The 26,697-nt window shown below is 47.9% G+C and overlaps 1 protein-coding gene across 1 annotated transcript in view; it reads right to left on the reverse strand.

Annotated features, from left to right (window-relative positions):
• The window catches only part of Cpxm2 (carboxypeptidase X, M14 family member 2), a 109,896-nt gene that overhangs the window by 72,735 nt on the left and 10,464 nt on the right, over window positions 1–26,697 (reverse strand). The window contains exon 3 of the mRNA XM_047554543.1: window positions 13,081–13,190. Coding sequence (XP_047410499.1) covers window positions 13,081–13,190 — 110 coding nt within the window. The remainder of the gene's footprint in view (window positions 1–13,080; window positions 13,191–26,697) is intronic.

The following is a 26,697-nucleotide window of genomic DNA, read 5'->3' on the forward strand; positions in this document are numbered from 1 at the left end:
AAGGGGATGATGAACTTATTGCCTCATCTTGCATGACAAGAATCCAAAAGACAGACAAAAATTCACATATTATTACATGTCGATCTGTACATTTTCAAAATAAAGATTAAAATTCCCAAAGAAATAACACCTCTAAAGCAGTTGTCCCATACACAGAGCCCGAAGGCTATCATAGGCGGCATAGAATGGGGAATGCATTGACAGGAGACCAGTTTTTTGTTACATCGTTTCAACACTTGGATTTCTTTGACTTTTTTCTAAAAAAACTGATAAAAATGTTTTTTAATTTCAGAAAGCAAAAGGAAAGGGAAACATAGATATCCAGTGTGGCAGACAGGAAGCCTTTTGTTTTTCTTTGACTTTTCAAGGTGTCTAGAGAGAACCTACTGTGTGCTAGGCATTATGCAAGGTATTTTGCTGTATCATATGTTTAGAAAACGGTGCATCCCAAACTCCTCTGCTTTGGTGAAGCCATTGATCTGCACTGTTCATATTTCATTATCATGAGAAGCAATACAAAAACATCTGGAAGCAAATTAAAAACTCATATCCAAGTGAATGTAACTCTTTAGCAATTCTAAGGTAATTGACTTACAGCTGCTACTCTGCAGATGTAGCCCAGGGCTATCTAGACAGAAACAGAATAAAATGATCATTATTTTAAAATATTTTTGAGAAAAAAAGTTTAGAAGCAATGGCTAAAACTTTATAGGTTACTAACAAGATATCACTTTTAAGGGCAGGGTTACTTAAAAATGTTAGATGTGACTTCTGATTAGTACAGTTAAGTAAGTAATCTGCCATCAAATGGCCATAATGGCATCTGAATGTCTGCCTTCCATAAATCTCTGTGATAAACCTATAAAACTGATCAGATACAAACCAGTTGATCCTTCTGCAAATTAGCAAAACACCTTGTCCCAATTTAGACCTAAATCATCAATAAAGTCAGATAAAAAGAAATACTCATTGGTTTTTATAGATATTTTTAAAACCCAAAACCAGTTTTCTTAATTATATCCTTGCACTAGCCCAGAAAACCAGTATACATCCAGAGTTTGAAATTAAAAATGCTAAAAAACGAAATCCATTACTACACCACAAACCATTTATTAATTATTTTAAGAAAGGAAACATGAAGACAGAAATATACTAATTGAAAAAAAAACTAAAGAATATTTTCACAACATTTCTAATTAAATTCAACTTAAATCAGAAAAACATTTTAGCCATTAAAATTGAGTATCTGTGGAATAAGTTTAATTCTCAAAATAAATCATCGTTGTTTCATTTGTCAGCAATCCACATAAAGACCAGATTCCTGGCACTCCATAGAGACAGCTCAGTGTGGAATTCCCCTTGAAGTCCACGAGTCCCAGTTCAAGACCTGGTTCTACAGCTCATGTCTGAGTATCTCCCATTGCACTGGCCTGTCCATAAACTAGGGACAGCAATGGAATCTCCGTGGTAGGACTGCTGGGGTCATGACACCATTCACATGTAAAACTCCCCACAGGACCTGGCACAAATAAGCACCCAAGAAATGGAAGCCCTTGTGGGTACAGGTGCGATTCATCTTATTATAGGTACACACCTGCTATGGCCTGTGACCACATTCATTTTATGATAAATCTATGTTTCCTTCTATTACGGTGAATTTAGTCCTTTGACAGATATGCGCTGAGTCATCAATTCTTCTTATTCTATTTTTACTGCTTCTTTTAACTTTGGGGGTTTTCAATTTTTTTTTTTCTTTTTTAGCTTTCGTTTTATTTTATCAATTGACATGTTAACTTTACTTTGCTCTAAGTGCAAATGACCTCTGGAGATTTTAGATTTTTCTATCTTTTAGTGGTTGATTTAGTGACCATCAACCTTTTATGTAGCATAGTTAATTCTGTATTTTTTAAATTACCTTTTAACTTCCTACCAAAGACAGTGAAATTATTTCTACTTCCTGTTGCCTCTCCTTTTACCTCTTCATCATCTCATTTCATTCATTACATTATTCTTAACATTCATTTTTATATACTTTTTAATTTTAATCAACACATAGTAACTACACAGGTTTGTGGGGTCCAGAGGGACATTTTAGTATCTATACACAATATGCAAGGATCAGATCTGGGGAACTGGCATATTTAAAACTTCATATATCATTTCTTTGTGCTGGGAACATGAAAAATCCTCTCGAGCAGCTATTTTGAAAGAGTCAGTTAATGGTTGAAAACCACAGTCATCCTTCACTGCTACAGACCATCAGAAGTTATTCCTCGCATCTGGCAGCAAGCCTCCTGTGCCGGGTAACCACCCACTCTCCATCTCTTCTCTTTCCCACTCCTCTCCCAGGCTCCCATAACCATGATTCTACTCTTTACTTCTTCAACCTCAACTTTTTAGCTTCCAAATGAGCAAGAACATATAGCCTTTGTCTTTGGGTGCCTGACTCATTTCACTCAACCCAACATCCTCTGGTTCTATCCATGTTGCTGAAAATGACAGGATTCCATTCTTTTTATGGCTGAATAATATTCCACTGAGTATATACCACATTTCTCTATCCATTCATCTGTTGATGGAACTCAGGTTGATTCCATCTCTTGGCTGTGGTGAATAGTTCCACAACAAGCAGGAGAGCACAGATGTCTCCTAGATAAGCTGGTTTTGGTGCCTACAGAATGTGCATCTAGCAATGGGACCACTAGATCAGACAGTTGTTCTATTTCTAGTTTTTGGAGGAATCTCCGTGCTGTTTTCCATAACACCTGCACCAACAGTGGATGAGAATCCCCCTTGTCTGCATTTGTTAATGCTTACCTTTTCCATAACACTCACTCTGACTGAGGTGAGTCCTGTCTCTCTGCAGTCTTGATTTGCATTTCCCTGCTGATGAATAATGTTGAGCATGTTTCAGGCACATGCTGGCCATTGTGGGTCTTCCTCTGAGAAATGTCTACTCAGGCCGCTCACTCAGTTTTTAATTGGACTATTTGTTTTGAGGTTTTTGTTTGTTGTTTTGCTTTTGTTTTGCTGCTGAGTTGCTTGAGATTCTTATATTTTCCTGAAATTAATCCCTTTTTGAATGAATAGTTTGTAAGTATTTTTGATTATCTCTTCACTTTTGAAGGATCTCTTTGCTGTACAGAAGCTTTTTAATTTGATATAAACTCATTTGTCAATTTTTGGTTTTGTTGCCTATGCTATTAGGGTCATAGCCAAAATTGTCTTTGCCCAGACCAATGGTCCTAAATTATTTCCCCTGTATTTTCTTCTAGTGGCTTCACAGTACCAGGTCTTACATTTAAGCCTTTGATTCTTTTCAGTTGATTTTCATATCTGGTAAAAGATAAAGGTCTAGTTTCTTTCTTCTGTATATACATATCCAGCTTTTCCCATTTATTAAAGAGGTTTTCCTTCAATACATATGTTCTTGCTGTTTCAAATATGTAAATATGTGAAGCTAGAGGTACTGTATTCCATTCCAGTGGTCTAGGTGTCTTGAATATTAATTTTTAAAAGTCTGAATGAGATGTAGTTCTTTGGTTTATCAGCTATTTGTGAAGTTTTCATTGGGTTTGTAAATATACACAAGTCCTGGGTGTGTAGGTCCACATGCACCCAGATAACCACACCCAGACCAGGTGAACCTGGTGACAGCAGCCTCCCTGGGGCCTTGCCCAGAGAGCACCGCCCTCAGAGGAAACCACCACTGTGACGTCTCTCGTGCTAGACTGATTTTCCTGTAATGCGTGTGTAAAGGAAGCCGACCTTGATGTTGCCTTTGCACCTGCCTTCTTTGCTCAGAGCTCCTGGGAGGTCCAGCCACAGGACCACAAGCAGCACAAATGGGCTCCTTTCACTGTGGTGCGGTGCTTCGTTGTGTGCACGTCCGAATGGCTTTCCATTTCCCCTGGGTGGGCGCGTGGCTGCTTCCATTTGAGCGTTATCATGAATGAAGCGGCCACGGACACAGTCAGTCTGCACACAGGTGAGTGCGCTTCCGTTTGGTCACAAGGGTGATATGTCAGGCCAAAGAGAATCTTCAACCTCGGCAGATACTGCCAAGACCATCTCCAGAGCGGCGGCGCTATCGACACTGCCGTGCGGATCAAAGGCCCCGCGCTCTGCGTCTTTCAACACGGTATGGTCCCTTTCTTCAGGGCTGCCCTGGTGCCTGTGCATCAGACACCTCACTGGGGTCGAAGTCTGTTAGTACTTGATGACTGAAGTTGGACGGCACCTGGTCGTAGGTTCCTCGGCCGAGACACTGCTCCACAGCCACAGCACGCTCCAGGCCCCGTCTGCTCAAATGTGTCACGCTCCCGCACCACAGGGCCTTTCTGCATGCTCTTCCTTTTGGCTAGAACGTTCTTCTCTCCCTTCTCCTGACCCCTCTCTGATAAACACTTCTAATCCTGCTTCAGGTTAGCCCAAGTTCTCCAACCCAGGAGAGTCTTCCAGGCTCCACTCTGGACTTCAGAACCACAGTGCTGAATCACATCCCGCCCCCAAGATCTGCATAAACCCCAACCTCTGGACCTTCAGAATGCGACCTCATTTAGAAATAGGACTGTTACAGAATGGATAAAGAAAACGGGGTACATAGACACAATGAAGTTTTATTCAGTTATAAAGAAAAATGAAATCATGTCACTGGCAGGAAAATGGATGGGCCTTAAGAACAAAAGAGGCCAAACCCAGAAAGTTGAGGTGGTGTGCTTGCCTCCTACGTGGAAGCTAGAGAGGAAAAAGGAAAGAAGAGGTTGGAAGGGATCTCGTGAAAATCAAAAGATGGGTAGAGTAAAGGGACCAGGGGGAGGAGGGGAAGAGGAAAAGGGGAAATACTGGGGAAAGATATTGGCCACATTATATTATTAGATTGTGTACATGCACACACACACACACACACACACACACACAGAGGTCACAACTAACCCCATCATTGTGTTTAACTATAAATCACTAATAAAAATATGGACGAAAAGAAATAAGGCTGATATAGAATAGTTAAGATGAGGTCAGACAGGTGGGCACTGGATGCAACAGGGCTGGTGTCTTTGAAGGAGAAACCTGGACACAGAGACAGACACACATGGAAGGAAGCCAGGCAGAGGCTCAGGTGACCCGAGGCAGAGGGTGGGGTGGGCACCTGAAAGGAAGGACCACCAGGGAACCTGAGGCCACCAGAGCTGGAAAGGCAAACGGGGACCACTTCCAGGCTCTGGGGAAAGAGCGCTCTGCCGCTGCGTTCAGGCCCCGGCCTGCAGGACTGAGGGAACACACTGCTGCGTTCTGACACGCTGCCTGGGGCATCTTGCTAGGGCAGCCCCAGGACACCAATGCACATGTCCTCTCCTTCTGTTACAGATTAGAATCAGGACTTGGCTAAGGAGAAGTTTTAGCGACCTGTCTCCCCTTAGGTGATGAGCTGCAGGTCACACAACAGCAGACACGTCCTTGACTCTTCGGGTCGCTTTGTCCCCTGTCCAAACCTCGTCTGTCTCCTCATCGGAAACTCCTGCTTCCAAAACACCCTCGATCCAGCCACGGGTCATCAGCTATGTCACCCTTGTCTTGGCCCGAGCCACCATCATGACCTGTGGGGCACTGAGGTCATCCCCAACAGGCCTCGCTGCTTGGACACTACCTGCTGTGAAGCCACAGTCACGGGGCTGGTCCCGCTCCCAGGAAAGCCAGGGCACGCCACTCCTGTGCTCAAACCCTGGGAGTCTCTGCCAGTGGACTTCAGAGTAAAAGACAGCAGTGGCCTCCTTGCCCAACTGCCATGACCAGGAGACAGCTGGCCAGCTGACTGGCATGTGGCTGGGCCACTGACCCAGAGGGCCCAGTCCCACAGGACCCCATTCTGATGGCCCTGGGTGGTCACAGCAGCGAGCAGACACACATTCTCCGTGGTGCAACTGCTGAGCTCCCTCGGACATGTGGGACCATGCAAGGACATGGGCCCAGGAGGCACGAGGGGCAGCTCAAGCCCGTGGTCAGGGAGCTAAGTCCGATGAGAGGCCATGATCTGGGGAGGAAGCTGGACCACCCCCAGGGGCTGGGGAGCACTGGGTTTCTCTGTAGCCAGAAAACGTGTTTGAGTCCCAGCTTTGCACTTGGTGGCCGTGGGAGAGGATGGTTCCTTAGCCTCTGACTTCGGCTTCCTCATCTCTAAAATGGAGCTTTTCCTCTGAGGATGTTGAAGACTAAATGAAATATGAATTCCATGACACATTAAAGGAAAGCAGAAGTGGAAAGGACTACCCTGGGTCCCCTCACAGTCCATGACCACAGGTCAGGGCTCTGGTGGCTCTGGCCCCTCGGACCTCTGCTGCGCCGTCCCGGCAGCTCCTGTGTTCACAGCGGAAGTTTCTTGAGAAACAAAAGCAATACACTATCATCCTTTTGGTAAACACACATTTTTAATTTTCCAAGGAAGTCCTGATTTTAAACATTTGGTCCTGCTATTCTCATAAAAATTCAAATAGCAAAAATTCCAGTGTTTTGGCACCCAAACTGTCTCCCAAGACGGTCGCTTGAAGCCAGATGCAGAACAAAGCCCTTTTGTCGGAATGAGAGCAACATTCCTTGACTCAAAAACCATCACCATTGCTTTGCCCCTACAGCACCCTGCACCTGCTAGCCCCTCCGAAGGACCTGCTGAGACACAGCAAGGTTTGTGCAGCCAGCAACCAAAGCTGGAGGCTAAGCTCAGAGACTCCGGAAGGTCGGAAGGTATAGGCAGGCTTCAGGGTCAAGGACTTGGGACAGGGTCCAGCGTCAGGCAGGCATGGAACCTGCAGGGGTGAAGTCTGAGAAAATGAGCTCCAGCTTCCTCCCACCAGGTGAGACACGGCCTCCTCCTTGGCCAGGGTGGGGCCCCAGGTGCAGAGGGTCATGTGTGGGATGTGACCGGGCACATAAACTTTGATACCAAGATAAACCTCGAGTGGTTTCATATTCTAAAACCAAGTTCCTGTCTTCCCAGGTGGGGGCACCCAGGAAGCCCCAGGTAAGCACTGTATTCAAGTCTTATACCTCACTTCAGGTACAAGAGGATCAGAATGCTGGAATTGGGTCCCAACACCAGCGAGCAGGTGCTCTGTAGATGTCCCTCAATGGAAGGACCAGAGAGAAGCCATGCTCATTCCAGGGCTGGAGGGGAGAGGGTCCTATTATATCCAGATGGCTTAGGAAAGGGAACAAGGGTGAGCTTCTCTCAAGGGCCAAACTGAGCCACCTCTGACAGTCAAGAAGTGGGCCACCAGTGTCCAATGTCACAGCCAGGCACAAATAACAGCAGAGCCAACTGGAGGGTGAGTGTGGGTACCACCTTCTATCTTGGGACTGTACACACTGGCCCTTTCCTCCTGGCTCTGACCTGAGAATCGGCTTCCTTCCGTCCTCCGCCGTAGGCAGGGACCACAGCAGTACCTGCCCCCAGGCACCTGCTCTCAGGGTCCATTTTCTTCTGCGCATGGCTCAGGCTCACCTTACCATAACTCTGAAGACTTACAAGTGAGATAGAAACCCAGGCCTTCGAAACAGCCAAGGCTTGAAGCCCAGCGCCCTCCAGCTAAGGAACCATCCAGCACCCTAACTGTGTGGGATGCTGCCTCTGAACCCCCTTCCTTAAATTATGAGCATGGCAAATTTCTCAGGGTCCTCAGAGGATGCTCTGGGGATGGGACAGGTGAAGTGCTGCCATTAGACAAACCATCTAAATACCAGGCTAGCTCTTAAGACTAACTACAGCAATTTAAAGGTAATAGTCAGCGTGCTCTCCTGGAGACTCCAAATATTAAGTTCTAATCTGTCTTTGGCTTCCAGAGCAGAGGAGACCACTGATGTTTTCTAAGTGAGATCAAGCCTCAGGACTGAGTATAGCAGGGTCCTGGGTACACTGGAAGAGTAATCAGAGGAAGAGGGCAGTCTTTGCTTTCCTGTTGCCTGCCTCTGTCCTCAAATTCCTGGAATATCTATCTGGTTCCGATGTCCAGGTCAAGCGTAGACACTGGTTTCTTCTCTAAGTTTATATTAATACAATAATGTAAGTAAAAGTCTACTTGGAAAAAAGGAAGCTGTACACTGAACTGTGAGGATTCTTTCAAAGTCCTCTGCTTAAAATGAGGGCAAAAGAGGCAGGTGCTTCTGCTACACCATGGCAGATGCATTCCAGTAAAAGGTCACAGTCTGTAATACCTTGCACAAAAAAACCAAGTTCATGGAGAAAACCAAGTTCTAGCCAGATCATTCAGATATCGATGCAGCTCCATGATCAAAAGACTAGAAAACAATTAATTCTAAAAAGGTTAGCACAGTTAAGATAGGTTGAACTGCTAAAAAAAAATTAATGCAGCTGCATGGTAGGATCTGACCTTAGATAAGCAAATGAACAGCACAGGCAGATGCAAGCAGGCAGAAAGTAGAGTGGAGCTGCTGAGCTGCAGAGGCAAGGACGACACTCACAAAGGGACCAAGCAATGAGGCAGCACGTGGCCACTCTGAGACAGGAGGAACAGGAGGCCAGGAGCACCCTGCAGGACCACACTCCCTACAGCCTCCACATTTGCCCAGGCTGGTGCACTCCGTGGTCAGGGGCTGGGACCTGGTCCCACCAACATTACTGCACAGTGGCCCTCCTGCTGAGTCAACCAAGCACAAATCAAAACCCTTCAGAATCAGGATTTGTGTTGGTGCTAAACATGATGATATTTCTTACCATCACTCCTTAAACCATGCAGAATATCAACTATGTACACAGCATTTACACTATATTAGGTCTTGCAAGTCATCTACAGATGATTTTAAATATATAGGAGGATGTGGTAGGTTACATGCAAACACTGTCATTATTTTAGATAAGGAACTTGAGCAGCTGTGGATTTTGGTTTCCAGGAGGTTAGGGGCTGGAACCAAACCCCCACCGATGTGAAAGGATGGCTATACTGGCAAAAATCACACATGAGTCAATGTTTCTATGTGTCATGACAGCATTCCTGCATCTGCCAATCACATAGAAGGAAGTGTGCAAGTGACAGCTGACCCGCCTCCTTCTAGACATCTCCACCGTAGCTGTGGAACCCATGAGTACTGCAGCAACTGTCCAGAGCCCCTCTGAAGCACATGTGCAGACCCTGAGCTGACAGTGTAGGAAGATCCAAGAAAGCAGGATGCACATTATTGGCAAGAGGTTCATCACCTGGCAAGGGGACAGATGAGTAAATCTACATGAGCTCCCTGTCAGAAAAGGGAGAGGAACACAGCCAATCCATCATTCCAGATGTTGTAGCTAGAACACCCCAGCTGCCAACGTGGGAGGCAGCTTTATAGCACTGTCAGGGGCAACAAATTGAGGTTTCAAGCTGCTGGGATTCATAATCCACCTCTCCTGGGAAATCCGAGCTGAGTCACTGGAGCTCTCTGTCTGTTTTATGCAAGACAGAGGGAATAATAATGACCCTTGTCCCTCCTGTTGAATAATAAATGGAGCCACGTGTGTAAGGCACTGAGCCCAGTGTGGACACCTCTCAGGGTCTGCTCTCCCTCTGCCACCGACCCAAGCTCCTGAAAGGTGGGCAGTCAGCAGGGACCTTCTTCCTTGTGCTTTCTGTGCCTGGCCAGAGGAGGCACTCTGAAACAGTCCCCTGAGGGACAATTCTCTCTCTTCATTCCTCTTTGTCCTCACAATACCAGGAAGGCAGCAGAGTCAGAGGTGGGACCTGCACTTTCCCGACTGTGAACCGAGTCTCCAAGGAGGCGCGCACCTCACTGAACCCCTCAGCCGACTGGAACCTCCCAGCCTGTGACTGTGTGCGCCAGCCTAGACCGTGGCCACTGCGTGCCCAGAGAGCACTGGGTCAGCTCAGGACTGTACTCAACCTGCTCGCAGCCTGCAGCGCTAGAATATGCATTTAAATATGACTTCTAATTCTGACACCTTGCTGTTTCTCGCACTTAAAATCCCATTAGCTTGACACGCCTACAAAATACTCATATGTGAGACAAGATGTAGTTATTTTTAAGTTGCATTTGAAACCGTTATGTGTGGGGAGAGGTATTTTTGGAGTTGACTTTAATTGTGCACCTGCAGCAGCGGAATCACGAAGCTTAGGGAGCTGACTCTGGGAGGCACAAACCCCAAGCGGGGGCCTGACCTAGTCTACTTGCTGTGGGGTCCAAGTCAAAGCCTGCTGCAAGCCCATCTCCACACTCTGAGGTCCACGCCAGTTAGCAAAGGTGGTGACCAGAGGAGGAGGGATGGCCGGCCCCGCCCTGGTCATTAGAGCAGCACATTCACACTTGAAGAGCAGGTCTCAAGATATTCTTGGGTAGAGACATCAGGGAAAAGAATATACCACTGAAGAGAAAAATTCCCATAAAGACAAACGTGATTTCCAGGCACCCCGACAGATGGCTGGGGAGTAGGCTCTGCTGGCAGGCTCATGGTCAGGAGCCTGGTTGCTCCCTGGACTCTGCCTCCCATGGGTAAAGGACAAAGGAGGTGGTAAGATGGCCAGGAAGTAAGGACAGGCCAGCCGTCCACCAGGGCCCAGCGAAGCAGGCAGTGAACAAACACTGTCCCCACCGGCCACATTCTCTGTGCTCCTTTGTGCTGCAAGTGCTGTTTTGGGCATGTGGAGAGAGAGGAGCAGAAGACCAGGTCACTCTCACAAGGGGCTTCCACTCAAGGGGGACAGCTCAGGTAACATCCAGGGAAACGAGTAAAGGAGCATTCAGAGAGGCAGCACCACGCAGAGGAACCAAGAGGGCTCTCACCCAGGGCCCAGCTGGGAGTTTGTTCAAAGAGCAGCGGGAGCCACCAGGGGTGTTCAGCAGAGGAACGAGGTGACCCAGCAAATGCTCCTGAATTGTCATCCCCAGTGTCACTGCTCAGTCAACCCTGCGGTTGCTCAGGAGGCTTATTTTTCTGATGAGGCAACTGAGGCTCAGAGACATGAGGTGATTGCTCCAAGGGTCTTGGAAGGGTCTCAGCATGGAGAAACATCCAAAACAAGTTCAAACTCTTGCTGCCACGCTCTGTCATCTAGTCCCACCTGGAAGGACTCAGTACACCCCCTTCTCACTCCACACCCTACAAGTTTAGGATCAAGAGGGCCTTGCCATTGTTGACAGACAGCATGTGTAAACATGAACTCTCTTATTTAGAGGATAACTTCATTTATAGAGAAAGCATTGAGGTCATCAGATGATAGCCCCCTTGTCAATGCACAAAAGAGCCCTGGGCTTCCATGTGGACCTAGCCCTGCTTGGGCCTGACTATGGCTCTTCTCTGGAGGACCCTAGGGTGCCTGGAACACTCAGGGATTGACAGCAGAAACTTCTGGTCAAACTCTTTTGAGAGTTCATGTGTACAACAGAGGAGTTTTTTGCAGTTTCCAGTTGTACATATCCAAATGTTTCTTAACAGCTTTTTAAAAAAAGAGTATTTGAAAACCCATCCGGATGGGGTCAAGCCTGGGACCTGGGGTGGGAGAGTAGAAGTTCGGCTCAGAAAACCTGGAGCGAGCCCCTGCACTCCCTGGGAAAGGGGCCTCCAGCACAGCAGTGAAACCTAGCACACTTACAATGACGGTGGGGGTCCACGCTGCCACTTAGAAGCCATTAGCCTGAGTGTAGCAGGGACAGAAGGACCACCTGCCTCCGCAGAGTGAGTCAGTGCATGTGCACAAAGGGTCTGGAAACTGCACACGGTTACAGAGCAGAGGGGAAAGAGAAATAAAATACGGCACAGGAGAGAGCAGCACGAGGCAGGACAGGTCAAACGCCAGGTTGAGAAGGGCTGGTCAGCAGGAGCCAGGTCGGGGAACAGCCCCGGAGAGAGTGGCTAAAATAACGTCCCCCAAGAGGCCCACATCCCAGGGCACATGTCAGGCCACGTGGCAAAGGGGCATGGAGACTACAGATGGAATTCAGGTTGCACAGGTGAGGAGATGGCCCTGGGGCATCAGGGGGCAGTGGCATCTACAGGGTCCTCTAAAATGAAACGGGGGACTGGGGTTGCAGCTCAGTGGCACAGCGCTCACCTAGCATGTGTGAGGTACTGGCTTTGATCCTCACACCACATTAAAATAAATACATAGAATAAAGGTATTGTGTCCATCTATGACTAAAAAGAATCTTATAAAATGAAACAGAAAAGAGAACCAGAAAGAGGGCAGCACCAAAGGACTCAGCCGCCCTGCCGGCTGTGAAGGAGGCAAGGCCGCAAGCCAGGAGCAGGACCGCCTCTAGGGGCTGGATGAGGGGAGGAAACAACTGCTCCCTGGAGCCCCCAAGAAGGAAGCGACCCCATCCACACCTTGACTTAGCCCAGTGAGACCTCCAGCCGCCAGACTGTGAAAGAGTGTGTGTCGTCTTAAGGGGTCATGTTTATACCGAGTTGTCACAGCGGTGACGGGAAACCCACACCACGGATCAGCAGGGATTCCTACTGTGTGGCATGTGCAGGCCGAGGGGCTCCAGGAAGAAGAACCGTCTGAGGAAGAGTCTGGGGTCAAGACTGTGAGGCGTGCAGAGTGTGTGGGGACAGTCACTAGAGAGGGACCCTTGACAGCATTGAGGGCCAAGGTCACAGTGCCCCCGGAGCCTCAGGGAGAAGGCCAGGTGTGATGTACCCAGCCCCAGGAAGCACTAGGATTTGAACAACCTGGAGGAGGCCAACAGGGTGGAGAGGAGAAACTGGCAGGAGCCAAGGAGGACCAGCGCCACAGGCTCCCCGGGCCACCCCTCGCCATGAGCAGGCCCCAGGCCTTTCTCGCTCTGCTCCTACCCCTCCCAGGTGGAGGGCGTGTGGACGGGACACGTTGAAGAGGGAGGCAGACCCACCTGGGTCTAGGTGCCAGTGACCTCAGTTATACTAAAGGCGGGCTTTGAAGAAGACACATCCTCTCTGCACAGTGAGATTTACGCGGCAAGGCCCGGGTTTGTCCTGAGAGCCCGGCTAACACGTTCTCAATGCCAAGCACCGTATCCAACCCACACTCAGTGAACCCTGGCGTGTCTGTGACCAGAGCGGGCAGCAGTGCGAGCAGAAGGCCCCCGAAGGTCTGGTACCTGGATGTTGAGCCTCCCTCGATGCGCTCCCAGGCCATAGCGCTTCACTGTGGAGGCGTGGAGCTGGAAGTCCGTGATCTTTAAGGTCTCCAGACCAAGAGGTGGGCAACCTGGAAACAACGAGGCTTGTTAGGAACAAGGCCTGATGCGGCCAAGAAATGTTTCTGGTTTTCCAAAGGTGGCCATATGCTTTTCCTTTCCCCATGACCCCCAGCCGCCGGCACACCCGTGTTTCCAGACAGATATGGTCAATGCAACTGTCAACGCTCTTGCCTCTCGCCAGCACCTGCTTTCTGGTGCGTAGGCTCTGTATTCCTTCTCTACTGCTGTCCTTGCTGCTGTCTGAGGCTGCTCCCAATTAGGGGCCCTTCCACAAGGTGACTCAGTCAGGGAGAGAATTGGGTAACAATTTCAGAACCATCCCATGGTTGAGCTGTGCAAATTAATCAGAAGCTGTTGATTTTGCTTCAGTAACTCTGGCCTCTACAGTGAGCATGCTAATGAAGATTCCTTCCATAAATAGAAAGAATCTATTGTCTTCTGTTCTTGGCAAAACTGACAACTTTGAGAACAGCTACTAAGTACAGTTCGCCCCTAGAATAAACACCAGTGCTTGGGCAGGCCCCTGGTCGCCTTCTAAGTTCAGCCATTGTGCCTATGCAGAGAAGCACTAACCAATGGGGCCGAGTCGCAGGCCTGGTGGCTGACATCTTGCCAGGCTCTCCAGCCACCTGAGACCAGCAGATTTTTCCTGATGAAACTCCTCTTGGATGTACAGGCATCCTACATCCCCTGGGGTGCCCTGGGATTCCAGGACACCTCCTTCTCACTGCTTGAACCTGGTGTTCTCACCTATAGTCCTGCCACTGTGCTAGAATCCAAGTCTCCAAGTAACACCTCCGCCTTAGCATCTGACTTGGAGAAAGCCACAAAACCCCCAAGAAGAAGTGAACAAACCTATCTCTACCAGAATTACTAGACAACCCCAAATGCAGTGGGGTAAATGCAAACAGTCATGTGGGTGATCACTGAGGAGGTGCCCAGGATCCTGGGGCACCCCAGGAGTCATGGGGCATCTGTCTATCCAGGACAACCCTCCACAGGGAAAAGGCTGCTGGTCTCAGGAGGCTGGAGCACCTGGCGAGACAACAGCCGGCAGGTGCTGTACAGCCACTTGCCAGCAGGACCCCAGACACTACTGGGCCTTCCCCTGAGTTCTCAGAAAAGGAAACCAAGGCCCCGAGAGCTGAGGCCATCACCAGAGACAAGGCTGCAGGCAGCAGAGCTGGAGAGCAGAGGGTCTCAGCCCCAGGCTGACACGTGATGCCATGGGGAGGAGGCTTCCGGGACCAGGAACTGTTCATTAGCCCAGGTCCCTGCCATGTGGAGGAGCAGGAGCCAGCAGGTGAGGTGCTGCGTGTCCCCACGGGACACCGCAGGAGCACAGGGCAGCTTCGGGTGAGCACTGGTGCTCTGAATGGCGCCGAGAGCGACCTGCAGCAAGGGGTGTGGGAGGGGGAGGGAGAGGGGGAGGGGCAGGGCGACACGTGGGGTGGGGGGTCCTACAGGGAACCCGGAGGGAGGCACCTAGGAAGTGAAGGGCCACGGGAACGGGGCCACGCAGTGAACAGCAGCCCTCATAGCAAGTGGGACCAGGCGCACAGTGCAGGGGTGCCGTGCAGTGAGCCAGAGAGAGACCGCGCAATGCGGATGCCCAAGCAGCAAGTACCCATCACCACCAAGGCTGACCTCTCAGAGGGTAATCTGGTCACCCCAGCCACTCCCTCACTAGGCTTGGGCTTCCTCCTCAGGCTAGAGGCTATGTGGGTCTGGTGGACGTAGCAAGTTCTTAGTTCCAAATGTTAACCAAGCACTTCAGAGGTGGGGCTCTGGGGAAGCGACAGGGTTACCAGGGCTCTGACCTCGTTGGTGGATTGACCCGTGGATGGATTCTTAGCTGAATGGACCCCTGGGAGGGGTACAAAGTGCAGGTGAGAGCTGGCGGAAGGGAGTGGGTCTGGAGGCGTGACCTTGGAGACTATATCTTACCCCAGCTTCTCCCTCCCTCTGGGCTTCCCAGTGACCATGAGGCAAGCACTTGCCTCCACCACATCCTCCCACCATGATGTCCTGCCTCACCTCGGGCCCAGAATCAACAAAGCTGAAAATGGGCTGAAACTGAAGCAAAATAAATCTTTCCTCCCTTAAGTTGTTTTTCTCAGGAGTTTTGTCATAGCACAGGAAAGCTAGCTAACACGAAGCAGCAGCCTACTCTACCCTCTTGGGGATCCAGCAGCCCCAGAGCTTGGTCCCTGAGCCCAAGTAATAAGCCCACATCCCTCCCTCTACCCAAGGGACATTCAGGATGAGGGATGCTTTCTCTGCGGTGTTGCATGACTCTCTGGGCTCTCCTACCCCAAAGGTCCCTGGTCAGAACTCAGGGCAAGGTCTGGTGGTCAAGCACATTGACGCACCGAGGACATGGGACTCCCTGCCCCACAGAGCCAGGCTGACTCTGGTTCTCCCCCTAGAGGTTGCTGTCCCACTGCCCCTACTCTCCCCTGCTGCTCTGCCCTGCTCCTGGCTCCCTGGCCTTCCACTTGCCACTGGGCCTCAGCTTGTCCTTCTGCAGACCATCAGTGCCCAGGAACAACCAGCCTGCGCTGAGAGGTCCCACCTGCTGGCTGATGCGAGGTTCTGAGCTGGTGTCTCGCGGGCTGGAGAAGCCACTCTTCATCTCCGCTCTGCCACTGTGCTTTCGGATCCCAACAGACAGGGGTGTTTCAGATCCAGACAGGGAAGAAGACACTGGCTCTGTCCCTCCAGATCCAGGTGCTCATTATAGCTCTACAGCATTCCCACCTAACCAAGCATCAGAAATACTAAAAGAATCTACCATGATTGTAATGAATGACTTCAGAGTCACACTGGAAGTCTTATATCCACCAGTTCCTCCTTCTTAGCAAAAAAACTGAGCAAATTCCATCCCTTTATCCAGCTAAGCAACTTCCATTTATATTGATTATATCAATTATATGGTCAGACAGACAGACAAGCAGGTACACAGATAGACAACCAGCCAGATGAACAGATTATAGATTATGTATATATATAATAACACACACACACACACACACACACACACACACACACACACACGCCACACAGCTGGCAGCGCTGAGAACTGCCACATCTGACAAATGTCCACTCTCATCCTCCTTGACAATGGAGTCACTGCATAAACCAGAAGTCCACCCACTCCATCCACAGTATGTCTGGTGGCCCCTTTGCTGGGGAGCCAGGTAAACACACACGGACCTCGCCAGCTGTAGATGTCCTCTTGTGTGAACGAGCACTGTGACTCGGTTGCTTTTTTTTTTTTCTTCCTTATTAGAAGATGCTATCTTTAGATCATCTACTTTGGGATGGAAGCCTTGTCATGGAACGCCATTTAGAAGCATCTAGAAATGATGCACACTGAGAGAACAAAGTGTCCTTGAAAGGCAAAGTTTCTGACCCCCAGGGGTTAGTGAGGCTCCTTTGGTTAAGAAACCAGCAATGGCGAGTTTAGGTTGGAGGAGTGACTGGAGGAACAGAGAGCAGAAGGTGCACAGAGGAATGGGTGACAGTTGCAGATCAGAGCTCGAGAGCTCTCGTCATCCAGACAGCAGGAACCTCCCAGCCAGGGCCGCCCAGGAGAGGAATGACCCCAGCGGTGTTTCCAAGCCCACATCAACCTGTTCAATCTCCAGCCATCCCCTAGGCACCACCCAGCGCGGGCCTGCTTCGCCCAGCCAGCCGCATCCACCTGGAACGAGGATGCTGTCAGCAAGGAAGGGCTGCCGAGAGGCCAGTGTGGGACAGGTGTGCGAACCGGCCTGTCCAGCCCTGGGGGCCAGCAAGACCAAGAGCAGGCCTATTCCAGCTGTGGCGTGCGGGTCCTCCAGCTCTTGCTGACCAACCCCCAAAGGGTCCACAGCTCCTCACTTTCCCTCCTCCCAACTCTTTCTTGGGTGTTGGATTCTGTGCTCTGGCTTCTGTCTCTTCTCACATAGCCCTGGTCACTCAGTGGCCCTCTCTGAGCCCCAGCCTCTCCTGTCTCCTCAGTACAGGGCCTGCAGGGCGCTCGCTCTGGACAGCTCCCCACTCTGCCCCCACCTGCTTCTCGTGACAGGGAGTCTGTCTTCTCCCCTTCCTTCTCAAACACACCTTCCTTCCTCGCTTGGACCTCTCTCCACAGCCCCTGGCGGAGGGAGCTTTTCCTGCCCTGCAGCACAGGTCTGCCACTCTCAGACACACCCTGAGTGCTCCCTCCCCTTCCCTTCAGCAGTTCGCACTGGACATCCACAGCCCCTTCCAGGCTAGCGGGAACTGAAGTGTGCACACCAAGCTGCGGTCAGCCCCACTGTGGGCTGGCTTCATAGGGACCTGCCAGCCCTAGCAGCCTCGGGCGCCCAGGGCTGCTGCTGGTCCCTGTGGTGACATCTCCAGGACTTTGGGCTGCACTCTGGACTTCAGACTCCAGACACAATGGGGACAGCGGCGAACACAGCACAACTCCAAAGGCTGTTTCTTTGGGGCAACGGCAGCCACGCAAAATCCACAGCAAGGATGAACGGGCTCCAAGGACACTCCCCTGTCTTCAAAACCAGAAATACAGGAGGACAGAGGAGACAAAGGGCATCCCCAGCTGGCCCCACTGTGACTTCTGGGAGAGGACCAAGGGCAGTCATCAAACTAACAAGACTTCTCAATGGCCGTTCACGCACCAAGGCTTGAGGAAAAATAAATTAGAATCTGGGCTTCACGGCCCACCAGCTATCAGCTCACAGGCAGGCTATTCAGGGTATTTCAGACATAAATGCTCAGAAAGCTCCCCGCCCCCCACACCACAAGCACGGACCCCCTGAGAACCGCTGGGATAACGTGCCAGAGACAAGTGACACATAGGCACATAACCCTGGGGACAGCAAGATGCGAGAACCCTGCCAGCCAAAGACTCTAAACACAACACAGAGTTGGAACAAGAACTTAGAATTCCTTTGGTTTTAAATTCTCAAAGAAACCTCTGGTCCTTGTCCAAGGACCTGTCAATCACTATACTGCCTTTCAACAATGAGGACTCTCCGTCAGCCTCCAGGACACAATGCTGAGGAAGACAGGTGCATTCACGGTCAAGCAGAATGAAGGAGAAAAACATGCTTCAAAGCAAGTTCAACACCTGTGAGCAGAAAGCAAAAACAAGTCTTTGACGGAACTGTAACGTATTTATATTATGATGTCCAGCCACGTGATGGTTACTAGGCTTAAAGAACACTTGAAATAAATGGGGGTCTCATTCACAGCAATGCACCCCTCATCAGTGCTCTGATAAGCTCCCAGCTGGGCTGCAGGGCCCCTTGCCTGCTACCAGGACCCGGATCTCCAGGGGATCTGGGCCAGCAGGACCACCACACTATCCTCAGGCAAGCTCCCCATCACCTAGAAAAACAAGCGCTCATGTCTTTTACCATCAAATCACGTTCCCATTGCTTCTAGGAAGAAAAAGGCTCTAATCCTGAGAAGCATGTGGGTGAGCAGAACACGGGGAAAGGTGTGAATAAACATTTCGGGAATATATTAATTAAAGATCTGAGAACTGTCACAGTCTGGAGGAAAAGAGAGTGACAGTCATCAAAGATGAGCATACATTCTTTTAAAGCAAGCGGGGCTCTCAGAACACCCACGCCGAGTGGGGTGCAATCCCCCAACCCTGGGCTCTGTTCCTTGGGAGGTGAGGATGGGTCCCTGCCTCACCCCCACCCACCCATGCTTCATTAGATCTGTCCCTTGCTAGCATCCCCTGCACTGCAGACACTTTGCAAACTGGGTATCACCATTCAGGTGGACATCCATTAGTCCTCATGGTCCTTATCACCATGTAAACTACCCTGCATGCACACAGGTTCCTGAGCCAGCTAGGCATGTGCATCATCTTTAATACCAGGGAGGACTTTGTGACCCGGAAGTTACAAGGCACAGTCAGAACATGGCATGTAAGTCGTGAATGGGGGCACTAATTCCAACACTCCACCCCCAACATCCCAACTCTGTAGGGTGTAGACGGGTTGGCGGGAAAGCTGTTGTACGAGGGTCGAGTCATTCATAAGAATGAATCTTCCTAATGGCCATGAGACATGACATACCATTCATTCCCACAGGAACAAACAGAAACTCAGGGAGGCTAAGCCCAGCTAAGCAGCTACTAAGTGTCTGAGTTAGAAGCTGAAAATCAAGTGTGACAGAAGAGGCCAAATATCTTTATGCCACCTCTGTTCGACTTGAAGACTCCAAACTAGACTACAGATGCCAGTTGCTCAGTTGGTGTTTGGGTCACACCAGGAAAGGGGGCTGAAGCTAGGACAGTTGTCACCAAATTGGCAGAGAGGGTCCTAGTCCTTGCAGCCCGCTGTGGTTGCCTGCTGGAAACAGAGTGGGGAATTTTTAAGGGCAGGGACCAGGGGACAGGCTCCAGAGACAACTCCCAGCCCTCCGGAACTTTGTTTTCGTTGTTGCCTATAAATGGAAGAGCTTTGACTTATGGGATTCTTTCCTTTGCCTTTCTGAACTTGACATTCCCTCTGGATGAGAAGCAGGGAGGCAGCTTCCTGGTGCCTGAGACCATGTTGAGTGGCGCCCGCTGGTCTCTGACGCCCCGGACTCGAGCCTGGCACGGGCCTCTCAAGTCTTGGGAAATCTCTGAGTTAGTCTTGCTGTTAATTTTAATGAAAATACATGAATGTAAAAGGAAATTTTATCACTAGACGATAACATAGGAGAAGTCTTCAAGACCTTAGGGGAGGCAAGAAATATTTAAATGAAGAAAAAAGCACTAATCATAAAACATTAATGATTTTTTAAATTTAAAATTCACATTTTGAATTTTTAAGACCATCTTTTATTCAAAAGACATCATTGCTAGAGTGAAAAGGTAAGCCAAGGAGCAGGAGAAGAAACTTGCAATGCATATATCCAACCAAGAACTCATATCTGCAGCATTTTTCTAGGAAAAGCAAATAAACAAAGAACCCTCATATAAATGAGTAACTTGACAAAAGATGAGAATTCACAAAAACATCAGCTGATGACAAGGAAGCATTAGCCATTAGTCATCAGGAAAATGCAAACTAAGACCACCGTGGGCTATCAGTACAAATAAAATCTTGAAAACTGATAATCAAATGCCACCTCCAAAGGAAAGAAGCAACTGGACTCTCCTTCACTGCTGGTGGGAATGTTAAATGGTATAATCAATTAGAAAAAAGCTCTAGCAGTACTTACTAAAGATGAATACTCATACCCTAGGATCCAGCAATTCCACTGGAGGAATACCCCACAAAAACACATTCACACATGCACTGGAAGACCTGCACAAAAATGATCCTAACTGTGCCCTTTGTATTAGCCCCAAACCAAAGACAACCCCAACACCCATCAATATGAAAAGGAAGGAAAAACACAGTTCTGTGATAGAATACCATAATCAAGGCACCGCCGTCGGGATGAATCTCAAAAACACAAAGCCGCGCAAAGAAGTTGGCTCTAGAGTACACCAAGTTCCACCAAGCAAGTCATCTCCAAGGGTGGAGATCTTTGAGGAGGAACCAGGAGTGTCAGGTTGGGGCAGCGGGAGACCCCAGAGGTTCTGCAAGTGCCCTCTCCTCCTTCTGAGCCATAGTTTAATGGAGCATTCACACCATGTGTGGATGGGGTCTGCGACAATCCAAACGGCTATGACAATTCAGTTCTAGGACGATTCTGTATGATTTCTGTACTTTTCTGTATACATGTTAGACTTCACCAAATTTTTAAAAAGGGCTTAGCTTTTCCTGACTACAACACTGTGCTGATTCCAGACTAAGTTTTTAATCCAATTCAGGAGGCATGAAAGAGAACTATGCTGAACATAAACAAATAAACAAAAAAGCCTATCTGAAAAGTTAACATACTGTATGATTCCATATGTCTAATTGTCTTAAAACAAAAACAAAAAAAAATTATGAAGAAGAAAACAGATCAGTGCTTGCCAGGAGTTAGGGACTGGGTGAGGGACATCGTACAGCTACAAAGCAGCAGCACCAAGATGCTTTGGCGGGACAGTAGTCTTCCCCTGAACCTGCGCACACCTGCACACGAGGAGCTGATGAAGTCAGAGCATACTCTGGGGCTTGCACCAACGCCGATTTCTCAACTTTGTCCTTGTACCACAGTTATGCAAAATATCAGCGCTGATCAGGAGAGTAAAGACTGCCTGGGATTCTTCTCTCTGAACATCTTTTTGCAACTTCCTGGGTTCTATAATTATTTCAGGGGGACAAAAAAGTTGTGTGTGTGTTTAAAGAGAATTTAAAAGGAAAAACTTTCTCACACTATGTTCAGGATTATTTAATATATCTCATAAAACCACCAGCGTTCACAGACTTTGGGGAATTCTTGTTTAAAAATTTTCAACCTCTCCCAAACTTGCCCAAAAAAACACATGAAGAAACAAAATAGGAAAGTCTCCCGACAACGCTTCAACCCAATACCAGATGTGGACTAATAGTCACCACGTGTGAGTCAGATGGAGATAGTTAAGGGGAAAACAGGGTTTCCCAAAGGAGGGACAAAAAAGCCTTTCATCCCTCTTTTACTGTGTGTGCCTCCAGCAAATCCAGGGTCTGCAGCAACTAGAAAATTAGACACTGTCTATGAAGCACACATGTGGCTTTCTGGAATGGCCAGGAGCTTACCTCTCCACCCAGGCAACTTTCTATAACTATCCGCCTCAGAAATTCTCAGAAAACAGCTGAACAGAAAGTAGGGGGAAGGCAATGCCTACAAGAGGAGACAAGGAGAACACCGTAACACCAAACACAGGTCATTACCGTTTTCCCAGAGTCCCATCAGAACAGCGTGTCTAAGTCAGCAGTGGAAAATGAACTTGGCATCTCAGAAGAAAACCAGTGGAAAGATAAAAGCCTGCTAGAAGGGTCTGTGCTGTACTGGGGACTGGGTTGGGGGTGGACCTGGTCAACATGTGTAGATCTGAGAAAAGGCTTAGCCCGCCCCCTGATGGAGAAAATCTGGATCTTGCTGCATTCGAAAATGAGTAAAGTGTGCAGTCATGGGGAATAAAAATGTCCCAAAAGAAGATGAAAAGGGTGCACCAGCCAAAGGACTGCAAAAACAATGTGCTCTGAAAATGATTTGCTGTAATAGCCTGAAAATACTTTTCCCAGAAATTATTCTTCTTAACTATAACCCAAGAGACACGGCCTTTACTTAAAAACAATAACAAAAATGATACAATGAAGTTAAAAAATAAAAAGGTACAATAGGTGTTTAAATATTTAAAATGAGGACACGTGAAGAAAACTAAATATGTAAAGGTAGAAATTAAACCCAAAAGGAAAAATCTATTCTTTTTGAAAAAAATGAAATCTTTACCAAAGAAGCAAACAAAAATAAACAAAGGATTTAAGAAATGGAAAGAAAAAACAAAATTGTCATTATTTAGCATATATTATGATTTTGCACCAAAATCCTAAATAATGTATTTTTTATAAGTAGTAACAGTTGAGTAAGGTTGCTGGATATAAAACCAACATACAAAAATCAACTATATGTCTGTATCCTAGCAATAATGAGTTGGAATTAAAATTAAAAGCATCATATAATAGCAATTATCTGAGAATACATCTATTAAAATATGTGTATGACCTGTAGAAAAAACAATTATGAGGAATAGTAAAGAAAATTTAGCAACTGAAGAGATATACCATGTTCATGGATTAGAAGATTCGATGTTGTAAATATGTTTATTCTCTCCAAATTTATTTGTGAAATCAATGAAATTTTAACCAGAATTTCAAGAGAGCTTTTGTAGAAATCGCCTAGATGGCATAAATGTATGTGTGTGTGGTTGTACACAGATGTGCACACAATGGGTCAAAAATAACCAAAAGAAGAAGAAGCAGGAGGAGAGGAAGAAGAGGAGGAAAAAGGAAGAAGAGAGGGGAGAAGAACAAGGAGAAGAGAGGAGGGAAGAGGAGTAAAACTCTACCAGATATCAATATTTGTTAAAAAGCTTTAGCAATAAAGAGAGTGAGGTATTTCAAACATGAGTAGAAAAATGAAGTAATGAACCTGTAACAGTCATGTTTAAATGGACACTTAATATCCAGCAGACAGAGGCAGCACTGTGGAGAATCATCCTCCTGTTGGAATATTACCTTGTTCCATTGATGTTGCTCAACCAGCATACCACAGACTACGTGGTTTATAAGCAACAGAAATTTATTCTCACAGTTATGGAGGTTGGAAAGTCCAAGACCAAGCCACCAGCAGATTGAGTGTCCAGGAAAGGCCTGTTTTCTGATTCACAGACAGTAGTCATTTTCTCCCTGCATTCACACTGGTGGAAGGAGTAGGGAGCTTTGGGGATCTCTTTTATAAAGGAACTAATCCCACTCATGAGAACTTGTCCTTCAAGACTTATCACACCCCAAAAGCCCACCTTCAAACACGTAGACTCCCTAGAGAACAAAACCTTCTCGTGACACTCGTGTGCTACCAAGACAGCAGAGCTCTGTCTCCTGAGCCTGGATCCGGAAAGAACACCTAAGTTCTTGTCCATCCTGAACACTGAGGTGCTAGTTCTGGCACAATGCATGTGTCCAATAAACAGGTGTACCATTCTTGTCAAGTGCTGCTACCAATAGTGTGTGCACCGCGAGACAAGTCTTTCAGAGCCTTGCACTTGAGCATTCACTCTCTCTTAGAATCAAAGAGCCACACGTAGTAATCACTATGAGACAATGAGAAAAAGGCACAGAAGTGTGAAAAAGAGATGTGCCAGGGAGGTCTTTCTGGAGTCAGCATTTGCCAAACACTCATTCTAACGTAGGGACTAGCAAACCACAACCTTCAGGAGAGCCAGACAGGGCCTACCCTCTTGTTTTGATGGCCCATGAGATAAGAATAAAAAAATTTTTTAAGGGTTACATTTTAGGTGGTTATATAAGTTCTTACATAATGTCCTCAATTTTGCCTCTTAACCAATAACATATTTACAAGTTGATATTTTATAAAAGTTCTCTGATCTCTCTTCCAAGGAACACACAAAAAAATCCCAAGATGGCAATCAAAATCAGCAAACATTTGCTGAGGGCTTAGTGTGTCTTGTGTCTGCTACACTCAGCAGACATGGTATAATCTTCACAGGATGCCACTAAAAGGGATGTTATCACCACTTTACAGAGGAGGAAACTGAGCCATAGCTAAGTTAATAACATCCAGAGTCTCACAGCCAAGAAGTGTAAAACCCAATCCCAAAGCTGTCCTCTCAACCACCTGCTCAGCCACTGGTCCAAGTCCCTAGAGAAAGGATGCATGAGCAGAGGCTTAAATCACAGGACATCTGTGAGAAACACACTTCCATCTGGCTGGAAAAAGAGAAGCAGAGGCCAGAAATGGGTCCAGTCATTGCCAAGTAGGAAATCATTTTGCAAGTTATACATGGTAAATGGCATGGCACATGGTAATTTCACTACAACGCTGTTGATAGTAGCAAAAAATTGGAAACAATCTAAATGTCCATCATTGGATGATTAAATGATGTACTATTCAATTGGTGGAACACTAAACAATCAAGGATATTCTTTATCTCTGTTGTATTAGTCAGCTATTGCTGTGTAACAAACAATTAAAAACTCTTAATGGCACACAATAAGCATTTCTTTCTCAGGTGTCTTGCTGATCAACTGGGCTCAGCTCAAATGCTCTAGTCTACGGGTTGGACCCACATCTGTTCCACTCACTGCTCAGTCTCCTTGAACCAGTGACCTAAGTGTGTGCATTTGGAAATAAGCAAAACCTCTTAAGCCCTTGGCTCAGTACTTGCACATGGTCACTTCTCCTCATACTACTGGCCTAAACAAGCCCATGGACCAGCCCAAAGTCAAGGGGTTTTTGCCTCTTAAGAAGGGAACTGAAAATTACATGACAAAGAGTGTGGACATGGAGGTTAAGTAAACCAATAATTTAACCGACCTTGTATATTATTACAGAACAACATCTAGAATGCAAATGGAGCCCTGACACAGGGGATGTTGCTCCTTAGTTAGAGTGACAGCAGATTCCTATTCTCTCCACAACACAAAAGATCCCCAAGTGACTTCCACAAACGAGACAAATCCTTCAATGCCATCCACCACACAACTTGATGTGGTCAAGATCTGCTCCAGCAACTAACTGCCCTGCATGTCATGTAGTGGACATCTGCACTGTCCACCACCTTGAACTTGATGTAGTGGCCATCTGCACTGCCCTGACCTTCTGCTACACCTCCATCAAGGCCCCCTAGTATGACCGGAGGAGATGCTAAGAGGAGGTGGACTCTGTCCTGAGAATGCCCAGCTGTGTGCCTGAGACCCCGCCATGCTCAGCACCCCACAGGTGCTGCTGCCTGACTCCAGGCCAGTTCCTAACGGCCATGCCACCTGCCCACACCCCACGGCACCCCGTCCGGCTCTTTCACAGCTGCGTATCAGGGACCTCCCAGTTGCTCTTCCCCTCCCTGGTTCTCCTCAATCTTATTTTTTTTAACAGAAGAATTTTCACACATAGGACATCAGAGCCACGGTGGCTGCCTTTCAAGTGAGTGAGCCCATCCTAACAGAACCTTGAGGCCAAGTCAGGAGAATAACCCCGAATGAGCCAGGGCCAGGGGTGAGGTGGCAGAAAAGGAGGCAACGTCAGGTCAGTGAGAGAGAGAGGGAGAAAGAGAATGAGAGAAAACGGGCCTTCGAAAATCTCTCTGAAGCTGTCTCCCCAAATTTTAACAACTTCCAATTCTGAGAATGAAGAACTAAGATCATTCAGCCCAATCCTTTTGGTGAAGCTGCTAAAGCATCTGCACCAAATATATTTGAAAGCATTAAGAATGAACAAGGTAGTGAAGAAGGACCCCGCCCAGCTCGAACAGCAACCAGAACCCAGGGCACGATTAAGGCCAGCGCTCAAAGCCTCCCCAGTCCTGTGGCATTTGTGATCCTGAAGGACAATGGGTGCTTTACCAACCCGCTTGGATAGAAGGACAAAAAGTCAACACCCAAGGCCACTCAAGCTGAGGCCCAGCACCACCCAGTTAGTTAAGACTCCAAAGGGCCCAGCATCTGGTAAAGCCCAGAAACACACACAGCCCCCAGGTCACACGGGTCCTCAATACAGCCTCCGATAGACTAGTTCTCTTCGTGGGCAGGGGCACAGAGCCACCTGCCCACTTCATGATGAAATATACTTTTTCTTTGGTAGGTGATTGCAGAAGTCCATTCATTACTGACTTCTGTTTGTATGTTGGAATGTTAGTCCTACCTGTGATTTCTTTGATGGTGGGTTCTTGGACTCACAGTTCCAAATCCCACATTGTGCTTGGGGGGACATGCAATTCCCTCTGTGACTGTTTACTGTGTGACACAGTTTACAGGTTCACATAGCAGCTGAAAGTGAGTCCTGTCTCTGTGAGATGCTCTGCTTACTTTAAGCAGCAATATTGCTAAGCAAATGTCTAGCATCAGAGAACTTTGGGTTCAAATC

This window comes from Sciurus carolinensis, chromosome 5 (genome assembly GCF_902686445.1).
Source record: "Sciurus carolinensis chromosome 5, mSciCar1.2, whole genome shotgun sequence".
NCBI classification, from domain to species: domain Eukaryota; kingdom Metazoa; phylum Chordata; class Mammalia; order Rodentia; family Sciuridae; genus Sciurus; species Sciurus carolinensis.